The sequence below is a fragment of the Eumetopias jubatus genome, unplaced genomic scaffold (assembly GCF_037043125.1).
Source record: "Eumetopias jubatus isolate StellerSeaLion01/CBP00866 unplaced genomic scaffold, mEumJub1_p1.0 scaffold_1, whole genome shotgun sequence".
Classification (NCBI taxonomy): domain Eukaryota; kingdom Metazoa; phylum Chordata; class Mammalia; order Carnivora; family Otariidae; genus Eumetopias; species Eumetopias jubatus.
The window spans coordinates 186,657,748-186,677,995 of NW_028274807.1; the positions used below are offsets into that span (position 1 = coordinate 186,657,748).

The following is a 20,248-nucleotide window of genomic DNA, read 5'->3' on the forward strand; positions in this document are numbered from 1 at the left end:
TTCACAGTTTACCCAGTTATTAATTTCTCCAAAGCAAAGCTTTGTGCCCAAGAAGGGAAACATTGTAAGCCCTGTACTTGGCTTATGCAGAAGGGAAGGAAACCAAAGGTGCTTCACAAGCGTGTCTGATGCCAAAAATGAAGCCAAGTCAGACTAGATTGAAAGGGGTTTAGTATCACGAGGCAGAAACATATAAAATATTTCATGCAGCCAACCTTATTTATTGAGAAGTCCTAATTTTATTGCCCATTTAGTAACATGTTTGTTCCACAAACTAATTTCTCATAAAGCAAAGCACAACCTTTTCTTATAAATAGTATAAATTATTTTATTTACAGAAACTTGTTACAAAACAAATAGACTATATATTTCTTCTCTTTTAAATATCCAAAGTAATTTTCTATCCCTTGACATTTGTTCATGTTCTATACAGCAGCCAACACAAAGTCCAGCTGAGATGCTCTTGATTACGTGTACAAATTATCAAACTATTCACACATTTTAACACAGGAGATTGCTTTTATAACCAAGCTCAAAGAAACAGCAAAATGCTTTCCAAGGCCCTACATTCACACTGACAGTATGTAGTGCTCATTTAAATGATCGAAAAATGCAGAATGTTTTGCACAAAATGTAAAAATGATTATTTTCTGCTAAACAACGAAACTTTTAACAATCATTTTCCAAAGCCCCCCCGCCCCCCGCCCCCCCGGACAGAGAGATAGTTAAGAAATTCCTTGGCAACAGAACTCTTGCAGGAAGACAGCTGCCTTTATAAGTTACATTTTTCAAATCATACATTTTTCAATGTTCTCAGAGGTACTTTGTATTATATTTTTGGAATATAAAATCTTTTAAATATTCTATTTTAAACTCTGTATTTCATGAGTGAGTAACAAAACGGACATACTGTGTAAGTCACTGGCTGACCAAAAAGATTTGTAAGCCCTGGTGCCACCAGGCAATCCGTCACCAGTTGAATTACTGTGAACCAAAAGGCCTTAATTTTTAAAATACCTAATAAAATTACCAGCATGGGTGGTTTTCAACTCCTCACCTAAGATTTTAGAAACAATATTTAGGTGGAAAAAGCAAACTCCAAAAGAACTGAACATTCAAGTCTTTTTAAAGAATCTGTCGAAGCTTAAAACTAGGTTCAGGCACTTTCAGTTTTTCCCGTTAGTTTTAAACCACATCACACATGAACACACACACGTGCTCAGAGTGTGCACATACAAACGCACAGGCACGCACGCGCACTCACACATAAAACACGAACAAAAGAAAAGCAGTGTGTCACTTCGTTACATGTAGTCTATCGGGAAATCAGGCAACTAGAGAAGCCATGCCCACTTGATCGGCATGAATCCACTCCCGAGACATTAAAGGGACAAAAAGACTTTCACAGAACAGAGGCATCCCTTAAACTGTAAAGGAGGCAGGTTCTAGAACTATTGGCTTGGCAGTGAACCACTTCAAATTATAAAAAGGTATTTACTTTTATTAATTAATAAATAAATACTAGATGATCTCAATTGTACCAAAACAGGATATCAGAAAAAAAGACCTGTGCAAAAATACATATTTAAATATGTACAATTCATTTTTAACAAAATATGTCTTCTGAAATAGGGATACTTCCATATTTATAATAGAACAAGAAATTCCAAAATAAAGATACAAAAGTAGGTTTTGTAGAATTCTTTGTTCATCAATGCAGCACTTTTTTTTTTTTTTTGTAGGTTAAGAAAACTGCAGGAGTTGTCATGAAATTCTATTGGAAAGAATATAAAAATTATCTTGGTTTTAAATTGATACCAAAGTCTGTCTAGAAACAACCCAACCACTGCAAATTTGGTTTTTGCAAGTTAATTTAATTCAAAAAAATACTTGTACTCCCATGTTTTAAATGGTCTTAATTGTTCATTATAATAAAAAGTAGTTGTAGGAGAAAATAAAATATTTGAACAGTCTAAAATTTAATAGCACTGTTTAGAATAGGTCTGTTTGTGGCAGGCAGAATCCAAAATGGCTAATTTCCTAATCCCGATGATCTGTGTACTACCGGGAGACATAATGAAATTCATTTAAAACCTCAGTCTAAGAAATCAAATGATCAACACTCGCTTATCTAAGTATCTACATAATTCTGAATCATCTTGCTATCATGGATCTTATTCACATCTTTTGGAACATAATCTGTCTATAAATTCCATCGCTAAAAGCAACTTTATTTATATCCATCAAGTCCCCTTGGCTCTGAAAATAAATTCTACTACCCATACCCCCATTGCACTTGTCACCAAGGAATCAACTTAAGTACGTCCTGATTCCCTCTTACTTCCGTTCTCTCCTTCCACAGGGATGGAACAACCAGACTGATTTCTCCTAACTACACCAAACTGGACCATCCATGCGCTCTCCTTACTAAGCTCTCCTATAGTATCATTTTTTAAAAATATTTACTGATTGCATAAGTGAACAAGATACTCTTCTCCCCTTCCTTTAAAAAAAAAATCAATATTTTACATCAATTTATAGCTAAAGTATCTGCATATAGCTTTTGTTGTCTTACATAATAAGAATAATTCTGTAGCAATTCACATTATTAGGCTGGTAACCAAGTATTTATTCATTCTACTTGTTGACTTGAAATTCCCTGAAACTGACGTTTGTAACCCAAGAATTGTAGGGAAAGAAAGGACGCACTGCCTGGCTCTGTCCAGGCCCTGCCCGGAGCAGCGATCAGAGCCTGGGGAAATGTACCCTGTGGTGATCGGCAACTTTGTGTGTTCTTCTAAGGAAAAGTGCCTGGGTTCTTGTTTCAGGAGCTGTGATTGTGGAATCACCAGTTCAAATGCCCCAGCTCATCCCTCCAATGCAATGATACCTTCTCAAGCACTGACGTTTTAACACAGGAAGCTCTTTCTTTTGGGATGGGGTACTCAAAAAAAAATAATAATAATAATAAATAAATAAATAAATAACCCCGAGGGACTCCAGAACTCTCTCTGGAAGATGGCTGGTATTAATCCCCAGGAAGGAGGGTTTGTCGGGCAAGTGTATGCATCACGTCATCTTTGCCTGGGTATGTGTACACATTTGCCTGCTCCCCTCCCTGGATGCCGGGGGACCCAACGGCACCCCAGTGAACCTGTGGAGAGGAAGGGAGAGCAGACACGCACCAGACAGGGAGTGCTCAAAGCAGAAATTGACACGGAGTCCCAGGACAGCAACCACTGAGACTGAGGGTAAATGCACACAGTGCCCTGGAAACATTTACATATATTAATGACTTCTTGAATGACAGTTTCTGCTGCATCCTAGTAATTTCACTTTACAAAGGCATTTTTTTTTTTTTAAACAGGAGACTGGGCAGGGCAACCAACCCAATCTGCCTTACTGTATAACATGAAAACTTAAAGGATAAAAAATTCCACCTCTTTGGAAATCCTGGAAAAACATTTCCCCCATAGTGATTTTATCTACCCTCCCACCCCCGTCCCCCAACCAAAATTTGGCTTTCCATTATCAAAACTAGTGTGCATTTGCATTTTCTTAAAAAAAAAAAAAATCACATAGAATGAAAAGTACCTTGAAAAGTAAGCCTCTACAATGTGGTATACTTGCTCTCTGGGCGTCGATGGCTTTAAACCAGTTTGTAAGTTAGAAACTTTTGACAGCTTCTTACCCCAAATTACTTGCAAAAGGCTGGGGGAAAATACAGGCTATTTTGTCATGATGCCTCGCGCTAACGTCCATATTCCATTCCCGGAACATTGCTATAAAAACCTAACAGCCCATGCCTTCTCCGGAGGGTTGCTCAGGGCGCAGCTCTGCTCTCCTCTGGAAGGCGTCTCCAGATGGGGGACCTAACTGCTGGAGAGTGACCTACAGAACACAGTATAAAAAAGGAACTGGGACGGGAAGGGGGAAGAAGGGAGAAAAGTCTACAGTAATGCTCTTGCCAAGACATTCTTTCGCCCAGCCAATCTACTCAAAGAGTGGCTCCATGATTTACTGCAAGTTAAAAAACAAAGCAACAACTTCTCACAGGTTGGTAGCAAGCAGTCCAGACCACGTTAACACTGACAGAAGCAATTCGGTGGCTGAACTTGATCCAGTGTCCTTTACAAGTACTCACTGCTACAGACATAGCTTCAGGGAAATCCTCGTTACAACAACAGCCCGGCAGATTTCTACCCTCGAGGCCCACAGGAGGTTGGGAAAACAGACTCAAAGGCATCGTGGAGTCCATAGTGCTGAGTGGAGGTGTAACTTGTCGTCAAAAGTGTCCAGATTATTCCTCCCCGCGCTATTTTCAGCTGTCAGGGACGTGCCTTTGGCTTTCAAAAAAGAGGGGGTAGGGAAACAATGAAAAGATAAGTAAGCAGCTGTACGCAGCACCACCCTGACGCCCAACAGAGCATCCCGAAGGCCACACGCCGCTCCGCTCTCTCCGGCAGCTGGGTGACGCCAGGAGCACTGGCTACACAATCTGGCCTTAGCTTCCAACTGCCTGCCTTGGGCACAATCATTCTAAACCACTGACTTTTAGAAAACTGCCTAGAAGAGATCCAGGCCAGGTTTCTGCTTAGAGAAAAGGCTCTCATGTTTGCCTTTTGGTATTATTTACTGATTTCATTTCCTTGAAGGTCTTCCAGGTTGTCAGCTGAGAACTGAACAAGGTCGTATGGGGTAGCACACGCAGGTGTGAGAACTCACACCCAAGTGCCCGTGCCTGGGGTGGGGGAACTCAGGCCCCCAGTGACCCACAGTGAGCTGAAGTCCTGGGTGGGAGAGGCCACAAGCAGACTGCAGGGTAGATGGGGGAAGCTGCCAAGCCCCATCTGCCAGGCTTCCCAGTACGGCCCACCACACCCACATTCCCTGGTTTAGGGGTCTTCAACCACCTCAGTTTTCTCTGTTTTAAAATCAGCTCCACAAGGGGCGGCCAGGTGGCACAGTCGGTTAAGCGTCCGACTCTTGGTTTTGTCTCAGGTGGAGATCTCGGGGTCATGGGATCGAGCCCTGTGTCGGGCTCAACCCTCAGCATGGAGTCCGCTTGAGATTCTCTCTCTCCCTCTGCCCCACCCTGCCAACCTAAAAAATAAGTTAGTTAAATCTTAAAATCAGCTCCCCAAGATACAGGGAGGTGAGGTTCCTACTCTTTTAAGAGCAGCATTCTCTACAGCATTTTGGAGTCATGGATACCTTTGAGATTCTGATGAAAGCTACAGGATCCCTTCTGCAGATAAATGAGCACAGACACTGAAAATACCCAACACTGGGTTCACCAATCCTTCAATCTCTAGCCATGCCCCCCCACCTTAAGATTTATGCAGCATAATGAAGTTTTCTACGGCACGGGGAAAATCTCCCAAGTACACACTTAAGTTGAAACTAATTTTAAGAACCCAAACTCAGACTGTTTGTCCTAGTGGGACAGGGCCCTCCCCAATGGTGGGCATCAGAAGTGCAAACTGGCAGCTCATGAGCCAGACGTGGTCAGGAGATGTGTGGGCTGTACCAGATTTCAAAACAACACACTATATAACTTTTAAACATGGCCAAATTTCTCATGCCAAGTCCAGATCTGCAGTTTCTTCGAAATGGGTGACAAGTTTCTGGGAGCACCTGCTCTGTGTAGATGGGCTCCCGCTCCCTCGTTTTCCATGAGCACTGTTCCTCTCCGCTGCGCCCACCAGCCTCCTCCCCTCCTTTCTGTGACTTGTGGGCACTGAGGGCTGGCAGCGCTGTCTATGGGAAGACAGGTGCATGCAGTAAAAGAACGTGTGGGGCATCGCAACACAAGGGAACACCCCTCCCTCGGGTTCACAGAGAATCAGGAAACTACACTCAAAAGGAAGTTTTTAAAGGATGGCTGGCTAAACCACTTCCTGCAGTATTTGCTCTGAATTTTTATGCTGATGAACTATAATGAATAACTACAAACCGAGTGGTAAAAGCTCATTTTCACATGTCTAGGGACCCCTTGCTCAAACAGCCAAGCAACATACAAACAGCCCCTACAGACTTGAGGCTCAAAGAGAAGAATTTAAACAGTTGCTACTTAAATTCCCGGATAAATCTTTTCCCCACACCTTTGGTAGTGGGTATTCGTTCACACAGACAGTGGAGGGAACTCTGCCGCTGTAAGAAACTTCCTGGTATTTTCTGAACAAGTCCTAACCTGCCAATTGAGTTAAGTTCTGCAAAGGAGGAAGCCAACAGGACAGAACAGCCTCGCACCGGACGTCGGGGCTCTGGGGGTGCTGCCGACAGCCCTGAGTGCAGGCAAGGAGAGGAGGCACGCTGACGAGTGAGGGAACAAGAGCGCGGATGGACAGGCACGTAGAGCGAGGAGGCTGGAGGGAGGGGCTCCAGGAGAAGAGAGTGAGGGGGTGACAGGGACGGGGGGTGACAGGGACGGGGGTGTGACAGGAATGGGGGGTGACAGGGACGGGGGATGACAGGGACGGGGGAGTGACAGGGACGGGGATGACAGGGACGGGGGATGACAGGAATGGGGGGATGACAGGGACGGGGGGTGACAGGGACGGGGGTGTGACAGGAATGGGGGGGTGACAGGGACGGGGGATGACAGGGACGGGGGAGTGACAGGGACGGGGATGACAGGGACGGGGGATGACAGGAATGGGGGGATGACAGGGACGGGGGAGTGACAGGGACGGGGATGACAGGGACGGGGGATGACAGGAATGGGGGGATGACAGGGACGGGGGAGTGACAGGGACGGGGATGACAGGGACGGGGGATGACAGGAATGGGGGGATGACAGGGACGGGGGATGACAGGGACGGGGGATGACAGGAATGGGGGGATGACAGGGACGGGGGGTGACAGGGACAGGGGATGACAGGAATGGGGGATGACAGGGACGGGGGATGACAGGGACGGGGGATGACAGGGACGGGGGAGTGACAGGGATGGGGATGACAGGGACGGGGGATGACAGGAATGGGGGGATGACAGGGACGGGGGAGTGACAGGGACGGGGATGACAGGGACGGGGGATGACAGGAATGGGGGGATGACAGGGACGGGGGGTGACAGGGACGGGGTGACAGGGACGGGGGGTGACAGGGACGGGGGTGACAAGAATGGGGGTGACAGGGACGGGGGATGACAGGAATGGGGAGTGACAGGGACGGAGATGACAGGAATGGGGGGTGACAGGGACGGGGGGGTGACAGGAATGGGGGGGTGACAGGGACGGGGGATGACAGGGACGGGGTGACAGGAATGGGGGTGACAGGGACGGAGGATGACAGGGACGGGGGGTGACAGGGATGGGGGGTGGCAAGGACGGGGGGAGCAGGGACGGGGGGGAATGACAGGGACGGGGGGGGGGGAGGCAGGGACCAGAGAGCGCAAGACAGAGAGTCACAGGTCATTATGAATCTGACACCCAGTTAGCCACGGCTCTACAGATGGGCCTGCATTCACATTTCTTTCTCATCTCTTCACTTAAATGAGATTTTAGTCTTCGTCTCTGCGCACACTTACTGCTGCTTCCCTGCCTCCCTGGAAAAATTGGGAGAAAAGATAAGGAGAGAGTTAACCGGAAAATCTGAAGTCCTTTGGTGGGAAAATTACTGAAGGGTCTTTCTTTCAAAAATTTAACCCATCCCTTTCTAGATCAGTGTGCTTGCAGGCCAGCTTTCTTCAGAGGAACAAACGAGAGAACCAGTCCCCAGGCACGCACGGCCTGCGTTCTCCCCGAACGGTGTCCCAGGACGCGCGCGCCCCCAGGGCCCGCACCCCCTCGCTGCGGCGGGCCCCCTGCCGTCACGCGGTATGGCTTCTGCGGCCCTAGCTACTAAAGTGCACTTCGTGGTTTCCTGACCCAGAAGCATCCTCCAAGTCCTAGAAAATTCTGGCAGAGAAACTCTGTTTTACCTTCACATGGCCACAAGCTCTTCCTTTTTGAAAAGAGACCACAAAGCTGGACACGTGTTTACAGGCAAACCAACCAACCCCAGCACACCGATCTCCGGGCTGGCCGAAGAGCTCGAGGGAGAGGCAGTGGGCCTCCCCACTGGGCTCACAGTCCCTTTCCTACCTGATGAGGGAGGGAACTGTTCGTAAGTCCTGGGGGCCCTGGGCTGGCGCCCGCGTGCTTCACATGCACATTGTTGGCGGCGGGCAATCTGGCAACCTTCGTGGGTTTGCCGCTACTGTTGCCGGCGCTGCCGGAGCCAGGCGAGCACTTTCTTTTCTTTCCTAGCAGTCTGTCCAGGGGAGTGTGAGCGTGTGAGCAACCGCCGTGGCAGCGGACGGGCAGCTCGCTCGACTGGTGAATGAACGGGCCGAGAGAAAGCGTGGAGTCACTGCTGTTCACCATCACACTCATCCTCTTGATGGACTCAGCGGGGCTCCCCCCCGGGGGGCCCCTCCCTGACGGGTCGTGCCGGACACTCGCCGAGTTCGCCTTATTTACCACACAGTTGAGGCCCACGCCGTGCGAAGATGTTACCGTGGAGGGGTAGGGGGGCCCAGAGTGCGCCACACAGTTCTTGCGAAAAGACTCCGTGGAATGAGAAGAAGCGGAGGAGGAGGAGGAGGAGGAGGAGGAGGAGGAAGAGTGAACTAACAGCGGGGAGCTGTTTTTGCGTTTCTTTCCTGAGCCGCCACTGGTACTGCTACTGGCATGGTGACAGTTAGTGCTGTTACCAGAGGACTCCTTGGGCCTTAAAGACTTGCTGGATTTCAACTTCTGAGGTTTCCTGGACATCGGGGAGGAGGGCACTGAGGAAAGGCCAGAGGGTGTGGCGGGGGACGAGGATGAGGACACCTGTCTGGACTGCATGCTGCACACAGGGTCCACGGCCCCGGAGGCGGCGGGCTGTGCATTCAGTGTGGTTCCATGAGCTGGTACCGATCGGCTGTTGGGGGAGATGCAGGTGGCCGAAAGCAGGACGGGGGATGTCGACACAGTGGCTGTGGCCAGACAGCCGACCCCACATTGTGCTGTCGGCACCGAGTTCGTCCGATGAGGAACACGTGCGGAGACGGGGGGTGTGGCGCTGGGCACCGGGGGGATTTTCCTGCAAAGAGAGAGGACAGTGAGTAACCATCGCCACAGCCGCTCACGGAACCTTTCAGATGGACGTGCTCTTCACCTCTGCCACTGAGCAGCACACACCTGTCAGAGGGATCCATCTGAAATGCACAGCCCGTCCTTCCTGCCACTTCTCTCCTTCAAATTCCTTCATGCCTTCCTCGGGCTTTCCGAATAATGGTCTGTAAAGCATGCGGGCCTCACTCCCTGCCGGCCCCCAGCCTCACACTGCCTCTTCCCATCCCCCACCCCCCCAGCCCAGTTCCCAGATTCCACCCACCGACCTTGCTTACATCGCAAAACAGGCCTGGACGTGAGGCACTGTCCATCGGCCACCTACAACGCTCTGACCCCATATTCCACTCACCCCTCAGTTTCAGACCATCATCACTTTCTTACAAAATCTGTCCTGACCATCCTGACTTGCTCGGTCCTCCACGGACTCACACTGCCTGTTCCCAGACTTGGGGTCACGCACAGCAGTTTCCATGCGTGACTGCTGATCACGGTCTAACTTCCCTACAGACAGAGCAGTCCACAGCGTATTTTTAACTATATCCCAGTGCCCAGCACGGTGCCAGGAATACAGAAGGTAGGCAAATGTTACGGGAATTCATGAATAAATGTGAAAAAAGGAAGGGCACAGCGATTTAATAGCAACTGCTAGGTCCTACCTACAGGCTTGAATCACAGCTCCCGGGGTTTCCAATCACAGAATTGGAAAAAGGTATTCTGTTAATAATGTCTGGGCTAGGTACCCATCTGAAGATGAGAGAGTCATTCAAATGGCAAACCTTGGGAGGTCCCCTTTTGTTTTTGCTCTGATTTTAAAATATGACAGCATCAAAATTTCAAAAACCCCTACGGCAGAATTAACACCCAGGTGAAAACACAGAAAACGGCCCGAATGGAAGGCAAGTGTCCAGACTGGACTGCTCCTTTGTGGGGCAGCTCTGGCGGATCCAGTCACTGCACCAGCTGGGGCTCCAGCTCCTCATCTTCCAAATGAGAGGTGTCCTCAACAGCTGCCAAAGTGTTTTCCAGATGCTTTGTAAGGCCTAGAGCTATTAATAAAAGCAACTACTGACTGTATTTGTACCAGCTGTAACCACCCCATTCAGGAGTGTCGTTCTGGCCCCAGAGACCAGTGCATCCAGACTGACCACACCCAAATCCCTGTAGGGCAGGGTCCAGACATGAGAAGTTTCTCAATCTCCAGGAGATTCCAAAAAATGAAGCAAAAACTGAGAAGCAGGGCTCTATCCCCATGCTTATCACAGAGGACAGATACGGACGTTATCTGAGAGGCTTTTGAGAAATGAGGAGTCCCCGCACCCCACCCCGACCTACTGCATCAGAATCTGCATCTCAACAAGATCCCCAGGCAATCTGTGGGCACTGGCACCTCTGGGAAGCCCTGCTCTAAAGGTAGGGGTGTAGCACCGCTCCCGCTCACTGGGTGCAGTGGCTCCTCACGGCCACCAGGGGGCTTAGGGAGACGAAGCCTAAAGACCAGGCGGCTGGAACTAAATCCTGAAAAAAAGAAAAGCTTCCAGGCAGGGAGAGATGTGGATCTCTCTGCACAATATAGTGGTTCCTGGTAAAAAAAAAAAAAAGCTCTTTTAAGTTATTCATTACCTTTCGTATAAAAACAAGACAAAGAGGGCGCCTGGGTGGCTCAGTCAGTTAAGCGACTGCCTTCGGCTCAGGTCATGATCCTGGAGTGCCGGGATCGAGTCCCACATCAGGCAGCCCGCTTCTCCCTCTAACCCTCCCCCCTCTCATGTACTCTCTCTCTCTCTCATTCTCGCTCTCTCAAATAAATAAATAAATCTTTAAAAAAAAAAAGACAAAGAATATGCAGTCGTACTGACCTATGTCTGTGTAAGTGAACTCTGTAAAGATATACGAGCAATTAATAAAAATGCTTCTGTCTGTGGAGGGGTGGGGTGGGAAATAGGAATGTGGGGGTCAGGGAGACTAAAACTCTGAACTGTATACCTCTTTACATTCATTCTTCTTTTTTTTTTTTTTACCCCAGTGAATTTATTACCCATCTAAAAAATTAAGTACCATTGTCCGCCACTCTACTCCCCCCCAGGCCCACCCCCCGCCAAAGAAAATCCCTTTGTAAGGATCCCATCCCTTCCTTAGGATGTGTGGATTAGAGGTCCCCAATCAAGAGCACACAAGCAGTTGACAGAAATGACAGGAGCTCAGAACTGGCCTTTGGGGTCACGGCCATGCTCCAGAGGAAATTCTGGTCTAATTTCCCCACTGTTCAGACTCCATACACTGAAGATGACTTACTTCACTGACACACTCAAATCCATTTCCACTTATCCCCAAAGTAACCATAACAAGTAACTACAGAGTAAAGGACTGAGAAGGCTGCCACCAACAGTGAGGGATCTCCTGGAAGGGAAGACTTTTGGCTGAGCCAGTAGGATGGGACCTGGACCACTCTGGGAGTTTCCTTGAGTAAGTCAAAGATGCCACCTGAGGACTGTTCCTGAACTGAGAAGTGCTAAGCTCCTTCCAGCAAATCTCAGGGGCTGCCTGAGAAGCTTGCCTGCGTTGGCCGGCCTCACTCCCGGCACCTCTCTCCAAGCTCCGGTCTGCCCCAGGCCCGTGTGCCAGCTCACCACTGAGCAAAACGCCTCTCTGTTGTACTGGCTTTTTTAAAACCAAAGTTCATGTTAACAGAAAGGCATGATTTCCTCCTTGCTGGAATCAAGTGGTTGATGAGGCAGTCGGCCTCTGACTTAGAAAAAAGAGACTGTGGAGACAACCTCACGATTCTGCGTCTTCAAAAGGTCACAGCACAAAGACAAAAACCTCCCCACACCAGCCACTATGAACTGAAACCATATTCACCCCAACCGCTGGCCATAAACCACTTATCAGTATAATGGGAATAAGTCTTTCTGAGGACCCTGCTAAACTCTTTGAAGGACACTAAATCCACAGCTTGGGGAGCTCAATGAACTCTTTTAAGTCCTAACAGGTCGTCTGAAGAAATAAGCAGCTGAGATTTCACCTATTTGGGGGTTTTCTGATGTGGAGAGACCCCCAGAATCCCAACAAACCAGTGTCTGGACTCATTTTTCTAAGCAAGGACCAAGTTCCTTCATAAAGAGGGAAGAGGAGTCTCTTACCTAATAAAAGACCAGGAAGAAATGTGAACTAGAAAAGCAGAGCAGCACTGCTCTGGGTCTGATTTTCTAAGAGAATAAATGCAAGCCATATTAATGATCATGAAGCTAGTTCAGACCGTGGACTACCTGAGGCCTCTGACCAGCTTCCTCTGACTTTATGAGGAAACCAAGGCAGTAAGGCAAATGGATGTACTGGCAGAGTCCACTCAGGAAGGCACTAGTAAATGATGCCCAAATGGAGAATATGGAATGACATGTGGATGACTGGACAGCCCCCTTCCTTTAGCGAAACTCAAGGTTTCCCAAAGTATGTTCCACCAAACATTAGTTCCCAAAGATGCTCCCCTAAAAGAGGTTCTCCGGTCAAAAGAACTTGGGAGATATTCCACATTATACATGATCTCCCCTGCTTTGAGAGTTACAATGAACAGTGTGCCCCCTTAAAGGCTCTGAGAAGCCCTGCAATAATGAAAACGATTTCACTTCAGAAAAAGCTGAGCCTTTTGGCCATGAAACTCTTCTTCCACTTAAAATCCCATGTAGGACACACTAGCACACATCATGGCTCACCAGATGACAGTCTTATCTCATGCTGTAAACTAGAGCACATGGCTCCTCTTCCTGAAACCTTTGGCAGCTCCCTATTGCACTTAGAAGCAATTTCAGGGTCATCTGGCCCCTGCCAGCTTCTTGAGTTTCATCTTAGAGCATGCTCGCTTTCTTGTTTTTTCTCAAACAAGCCACGATCTTTTCTGACTCAAGACCTTGACACATACGGTTCTTTCTGCCTAGCGCCCGCTCTACCCCACCACCCCACGGCCGCTCTTTCTCGTCCATCCATCTCAGCTCAAGGACGCCTCTTCAGCAAGGCTTTCCCTGAATCCCTCTGGCTTCTTGTTTTCCCATCACTGCTCTTTGTTAGGAACCAAACTGCCTCTGGATCCAAATCCTGGCCCTACTCACCAACTTGCTATGTGACCTTACTTCTTGGTTTTATTAGGTAAAAGAGGGATAATCGAGGTCCCCTGAGACGGCATATTGTGAAAATTAAATCTAAGTTGTCTGGCATACAGTAAGCTCTCAGTAAGTGTCAGTGATTCTTGCTGCTTCCATGATCTCCCTTCTGACAAGCTATAACCTCTACTGATTTTCTGCTTCGTGGTTTTTGTGTTTCCCCCGACATGTGGGAGTCCCTCTGCCTGGAACCACAGCACCCAGAGCAAGACCCATTTGCTGAAAGAGTGAATGAATGAATGATGAGGGGCCTTCTCAGGGACAGTCAAAGGCCACGTTTTCATTTTAAGTAAGTTTATCTTGTGGCGCCTGGGTGGCTCAGTCAGTTGGGTGTCTGACTCTTGATTCCGACTCAGGTCATGGTCTTAGGGTAGTGGGATCAAGCCCCGCATTGGGCTCCACGCTCAGTGGGGAGTCTGCTTGAGATTCTCTCTCTCCCCTCCCCCTCTGCCCCTCCCCCTGCTTGCTTGAAAATAAACTTTTAGATAAGCTTATTAAATCATCATCATCATCATCATCATCAAATCAGTCCCATAAGAAACAGGATGCAACACCAGGTAAAGTCGGTCCCCTCTCCGCACCCCAGAGGTGGTGGGACAGGCACTCACTTCCACAGCTGCGCGTTCAGATGCTTCTCCACCATGAGGTTGAGGGCGCAGCGAAGCCGGTTCCACCTGGAGTCAAACACGTAATAGCCTCTTCCAATCTGCCGGCTCCCGAATGTGCAAAACTGCAAGAGAGAACACAACCGCGCGTGCTTGCTCACTCCGACAGGAGCACAGGCGGTGAGGGTTCTCTCTCCTTCAGGAAAGGAGCTAACCATCAAAGAGCTTACTCTGAGTATCGTAGGCTGTGAAGCATGAGAGTGAAGATGCCTAGCCCTGAGTTTCATGGAAGAGAAAGGGAGAAGCACGAGGTGTCCCAGGAGAGAGTGCATGCCGCCTCTGGGGCGCCCTGTTCTGAGCTGCTCTCACACCTTGACCACGTCTCCCACACGTACGGGCATGCCAAGGACCCCGGCACGCCCCCCTGCAGTGCCCTGTCCCTGCTGCGTGGGGAGGGTCAACACGGGGGTACATGTGGAACTTACAGATGCTGGCTGAGGATGATGACCTGAATAATGACAGTCCAGTTTTTCAACAGACTCTTCTTTGTCATCGCCTTCTCCCTCCTCACTGGATAACCGAGAAGCTGGCTCAGTGGCAGGCAGGGGAGGGTGTGGAGATTCATGGACTGGAGGAGGGTCAATGGGGGCACTCCCACCTTGCTGAGCAGGGCAGCCTGGAGGCCTTGGTGAGTAGAAAGTGCAGCACCGATCAGATCACACATCTGGGAATCAGCCGCCTTAACCCAGATACAAGAACGTGTCTGAGACCACCTAGGGAGGCCTGGGGTTCCCCACTAGCACTGGGGGCAACAGATGCTGATCAGGTGGCCGGGGAGCGAAGAATCCACTCTCCTGAACCGCACGACGTCACATGAAGCTGCCTGCCAGATCTACCCAAAGGTAACTTGTAAATGGTTCTCCTTTCTATAGCTGATCAAATGGCTCGGGGCCTCTTCCTATTCTCCCCAAAGAACAGGAAATAGAAGTGGAACTTAAGAGAAGTCTTTCTTTGATTCCTCTTCAAATTTCACCCGGACTTGGGTTACTGAGGCAATAAATGAGGTTACTGGCAACGTGCTCTAACCCTGAGAGGGACAGGAGGTGATAAAAGGAGGCAGCATGACCACGTGATGTGGAGAATCAATGGCCTACAACTCAGGGGCAATACTGTAGGTTTCCTACATATATGAATGCCTGGTGATTCTAGAATTAAGCTTACTTTTTTACAGATGGAAAAATTTCAACGAGAAGATGGCCAGAGAAAGGACTTGCCACAGAACGGCCAGCCTGGTGTTGGCCACGTTCTGGGGCGCCGCCTCCCACTGCTCCCCGACCACACTACTCACAGACCAGGGGGCCCGTGTTAGGAGTGGCTCGACTACACGCATGGGTTTCCATGGGCAGCCACTTCTACCCCAATGCGACCATGTCAAGGAAAAGGCACGTGAGGGGGAAAGGTTGTGCACAGCAACCAGGGCTTGGGCTTCCTAAGCAGAAGCCCTTGCTGCCAGTGTCCGACAGGGCAGGCCCTCATTCTCTATACCTTTCTCTTTCCCTTCCCTCTAGAAATTGGGGACAAAGTCTTTTACTTCAACTTTGTTAAATATACAAGCACAAACACACATATATTCAAGTCCACCTTCACTGTCTCCAAGGAACGTACATAAAGTTCTCGTGAAACACTCTGAGATCCATCGCTTACCAAACGGCTAAAATGCCTAATACACAGTTAGGCCCAGGTCTCCAATGAATGAATGAAAAAACACGTTGATAAATGGATGCTGTAAAAACTCAGGCTGAATGCCCATCCCCAGCAAGGACTCCCACTGCTGTGTTTTGCAAGAAGTGAGACAAGCGAATGGGAATCTGCTGCCAAAGCCGTGTGAAATATTCCAGGCACTAACCTGCAGTCAGGACCCGAGTCTCAGCCCTGCTCAATGGGGTTAAGAGACCCCTGAAGCTGAGCAAGGGTGGAGATGATCATTCTTGCTTCATTCTGCTGCTTGCATTTGGCCAAGAGCCCTGGTTGAAACTTACTGATGAACTCAACAATTTTTTTCCTTAAATTAAAACCCAATCAAAGAAATCTCTCATCTTCTTAGAGTGAGCCTGATGCACACTCCTCGACATCATAACTACACTGGGGTTTTGTAGTGTCTGCAAGTCTGTTCTCTGAAGGAGGAGAGCGCTGGAGGATTTGGCTTACCTTGGAAGACTGGGGGTGTGAGGTTTAGGTTTACTAGCTACGAAAGGCTTTGATTCAGAAGGAATCACTCCGTGAGAGTTTTGGTGTGGCTCCTGTGAAGGTCTAGGAGGGGTGGGCTGCGGGTCCCTGAGAGGCTGCGTTGGTTGCTGAGAGTCCGGATGGCGAATCGATTCCTTTTCCCTGGTTTTGTTTTTGTGCTCGGCTAATAACACATCAAATCGTTTTCTTCTACCCTGGACAGCCCTCCGCTGAGTTAAGGAATGTGTCTACAGACCAAAAAAATACAAAAACTGAGGAATCTCATCAATAACTGTTTCTCTGTCATATATCCGAAAACACCATTCCCAATTTAAAACAAAACAAAACAACAATCTGGACCATTAGCATAGTTAAAGGCTGCTCACCGTGTGATAAGCTAAAAATCATAGGAGTGTGACCTTTTTTTCTTTTGCTAGAATAGAAGTACATATTCCAGGCTCCAAATATATGGGAATGTGGTGCTGTTACTTCCACCAGGAGAAAGAAGGAGTGTTAGCTGTGCCACCCGGCATGTAAGTGAATGGAAAACAGTAGAAACAAACAGGTGTTAGGGACTCATGCTTTGTGCCATTGTAACGGCTTATTTATCAGGGCTCTTACCAACTGAAACAGAAAAATCCCTCTTTGGGCCATTTAGATTTTAAATATTGAAAGGGATAAAACACTTATGCCATAAAAATGTACCAGAGGGATGCCTGGTGGGCTCAGTCAGTAGAGCGTGAGACTCTTGATCTTGGGGTCGTGAGTTCAAGCCCCACATTGGGCGTAGAGCTTACTTCTAAAAAATGTATCAGGGACTCCTTTTTCAGTAACAGCCAGAAAATAAATATTAGACAAGCATTTCTCTCTATTCCAGTGAAATGCCAAGTCAGGAGAGAAAGCGGCTCAAAGCATCCTGGAGGTGGGGAGTGCTTTGGCTGAGGAAGCCTGGATAGAAGCAATGACTACAAGGCCGAGAGGAATAAGGTGTGAACCGAGGAGATGAAGCAGAGTCAATCCCTATAAACAGACACTCACTATGCAAATCAAGAAAATGGGACCAGCAGCATTTCTGGATCTTAAGACAACATCTCATTTCAGAATTAGGAAATGGGCACACTGAGAAAAAGGTCAATCTCAGCAGGGTAACTAACATCAACCCATGCTTGAGGTGTATCTTATAAAAAATGTCTACACTCCAAATGCATTTGATAATTCCTGTTTTTGTTTGCTTGCTTGTTTGTTTTTTAAGGCTCACTCAGGGCTAATACTATTCCTAGAAGAAGATAAAGTCAAGTTAACTGACTATTCCACTACTGCTGGGGTCTTAGTCTGTATTAAATATAAGGAGACAGTGGCCACAAATCACATACTGCAAATACAAGTTAATTCATCTACAGATTTCCTCCACTCCTATGTTACAAAAGTAACGCAAATGTACTTTGCGTTTATGGCCTTACACATTATATAAATGTATTATTGCTCTAGAAGCTTAGAGGTTTGACGTAAGGGGTTGAAGGGGAATTAGGCTTTTAATGTCCTTCTGAAATTCAGTAACGACCTACCTCCTTATTGGACCTACTGCAAACTATGCCTGCCCCAAATTTAAGCTGTCATAGATGGTTACACCAGCGTGTCCAGTTTCTTTTTTAATTTTTACTTAATTTCTTTTAATATGTAATATATCCACAGGAAAGCAACCTAAACGAAGATAAGGAACTTTGTTTTGTTCTAGCTACCTAGTACTGCACCTGGCACTCAGGAAATGCTTCAAACAAAGTATGTAAAAATAATGGCCCTCTACTATGTGTTGAGAATTAATGAATGAATATATAACATCACTGGTCCACTTGCCCGTCTCTCTAGACAGATGTGGAAGCCATTCCTCATCTTTGAATGTCCCCTGGTGCTCAGCACAGCAAGACCAAGTTAAGAAAGGAGGCAGAGATGACCAATATTTTCCCAGCTTGATTTGAAGAATAACCAGGATTTCCATGGAGCTTCCCTCCCCATCAGAACTCTTCAGGGCTACCCAAGTATCACAGGACAAAGACTGGGTATGTAACTAGGCTCCTGCACCCCACGCCCCCGCCACGCCCCACTCCTTTGGTACCAAGTACCTCCTCCTGCTTCTGCTCCTCAGCCTCCTGGCGGCCCTTTCAGACCCGAACGTATGTCTATTTTGCCCCATCACTGAATATTTACACAGACTGCTTCTTTGGCTTCTCCCACCCCTTTTTGCCCAGTTAAATCCTGTGGGATTTCAGCCCAGTATTCCTATGGCAAAGGAGACGTGAGACTTCCCTGGCTCAATCCCCTACTGAAGGCTGTCATAACAAAGGCTTCCTTCCTGTTTAATTACTCATCAGTGGTAACTTCGCCCATGTACGAATGATTATGAAGGTAACCTCCCTCTCGTTCGCTAGACTGTAAGCCCCTCAAGGCTAGGGACTGTGCCTTGATTCTGTTAAAGCCTGTATCTACTGAGACCCAGAATGGGGCCTGTGCTCAGATATGTGCAATCGACTCTCCACAATGACTGATGGGGCAAGGAAACCAGAGCCAAATTTCATTTGCGTGGAGGACAGAGAGGACATGAAACAGGACATCAGACAGACAAGGAAGTGAGGAGGGGACCAAGAGGGTGGCAGGCAAAGGGGACGAGCGACAGACTGGGCAGCAGCAGGTCCCCAGACCCTGAAGAGGAAGGACTACATTCTCGGTCTGAGGGAGGACAGACCCGGGCGGGAAGGTGGGAGACGTTCATCGGGGAGGCCCTCAAGCACGGGCAGCCCTCCACAGCTTAAGAGATGCAGGCCAAAATGGAGGCAGGGAGTGGGAGAAACAGCGGCAAACAGAACGCAGGAGGAGAGGAAGGGCCACCTGTGAAAGGACAGACCTGCCACTTCTCTGCTGACCTGGGACACGCCAGGGCTACAGATGCAAACTCACATGAAGGCAGGCCCCGCACCGTGCTACACAGACGACACCCTTCACAGAACACACGGAGAGCACACACGACTTGAAAAGGAACACAGGACGACAATGCAGGACCCATATGAGGTCTGTTCACTGTCAATAAAGGCTCAGGGAGAAGGCTGGTCAATCCTGCACATTATGAATTGATAAAGCTTTTGGTCCACTGGCATGCCCTGGAGATGATTAAAGGCAAGCCTTTTGGATCAAGCAAGCATTCTTCATCGACCACGGGCACCCTAATACTGAGAAATCCAGGGTCCCGAGAGCCAGGGAGGCAGCAAGAGAGCCGACAGCAGGCGGCAGCCTGGGTGGGACCAGGCTGTGGTACCCGGCCGAGGCTTGCACTTGCAAACTCCCTCCGGGGCGGCTGCAGCCGGCCACGGTTCTCCAGAGTTCGAAGGGCTACCTTCTAACAACACACGGCGCTCTGTGTTCAACTAATGTTATATAAAATAAAAGCAGTTTGGCCGGAGAAAGGAGATTTTAGCCTAGGGAATTCAAGGGTCAGGGCTTGGGGTGAAGATATGTGTGAACCCCTGTGACAGAATGCAAAATTCAGAATATATATGTGTATACAGATATTTTTCCTTGGGGAAAGTGATCTGTTATTTTTTTTTTTTTAAGTTAGATATTTAAAGGAGCTCTTGGCCAACGCCTTTCCTTAAAAGCTTCAGAACCACTGTTGTAGGATAAAATCTACATGCCAAAATTAAATTAGAAATTTAAACTGAAATAAGAAACACTTAGAAACAACATTTCCACTTTCTGAAGATTTTAACATTCCTCCACTGTTAGGGGGTGGAGTAGGGCCTGAAGTCCTTTATTCAAACATGATCTTTGGTAAAATTTAAAATAATACACCAAAAATTTTATTAAATTTTTAGAACACTCATTTTTGTAATTCTTACCCCCTTCTCCAAACAAGTGTTTTTACATTACTTTAAAGCAATGATTCTCAATAGTTTTTGAACCGTTCTGAAGGGTAGCTGGGGACATTCTCCGCAGAAAGGCACGTAAGCACATTTGCTCATTTATGCAGGGGGTCCACTAAAGCCACTCCACAGCAACTCCAACTGTACAGCAAATACACCACATTCTTATTAGCATACCGGCATTTTGAGGGAAAATTCAGGACAGAAAGGAGGACTATAACATTTTCTTCACTTAGTAAGTAAGATTGT

General features: G+C 47.9%; 1 protein-coding gene across 3 annotated transcripts in view; it reads right to left on the reverse strand.

Moving 5' to 3' along the window:
* Window positions 1-3,561: 3,561 nt before the first annotated feature.
* ATXN7 (ataxin 7) overlaps window positions 3,562-20,248 on the reverse strand; it is a 134,161-nt gene continuing 117,474 nt past the window's right edge. For 2 of the 3 annotated variants that reach the window (XM_028110428.2, XM_028110429.2), the window contains 5 exons: window positions 16,071-16,336; window positions 14,348-14,546; window positions 13,866-13,987; window positions 8,087-9,071; window positions 4,235-4,346 (listed from right to left, as the gene is read on the reverse strand). In XM_028110428.2, coding sequence (XP_027966229.1) covers window positions 4,329-4,346; window positions 8,087-9,071; window positions 13,866-13,987; window positions 14,348-14,546; window positions 16,071-16,336 — 1,590 coding nt within the window. In that variant the 3' untranslated portion in view covers window positions 4,235-4,328. Of the gene's footprint in view, window positions 4,359-6,260; window positions 6,316-8,086; window positions 9,072-13,865; window positions 13,988-14,347; window positions 14,547-16,070; window positions 16,337-20,248 lie in introns of all 3 variants that reach the window. The other variant, XM_088027706.1, reaches the window with a different exon arrangement.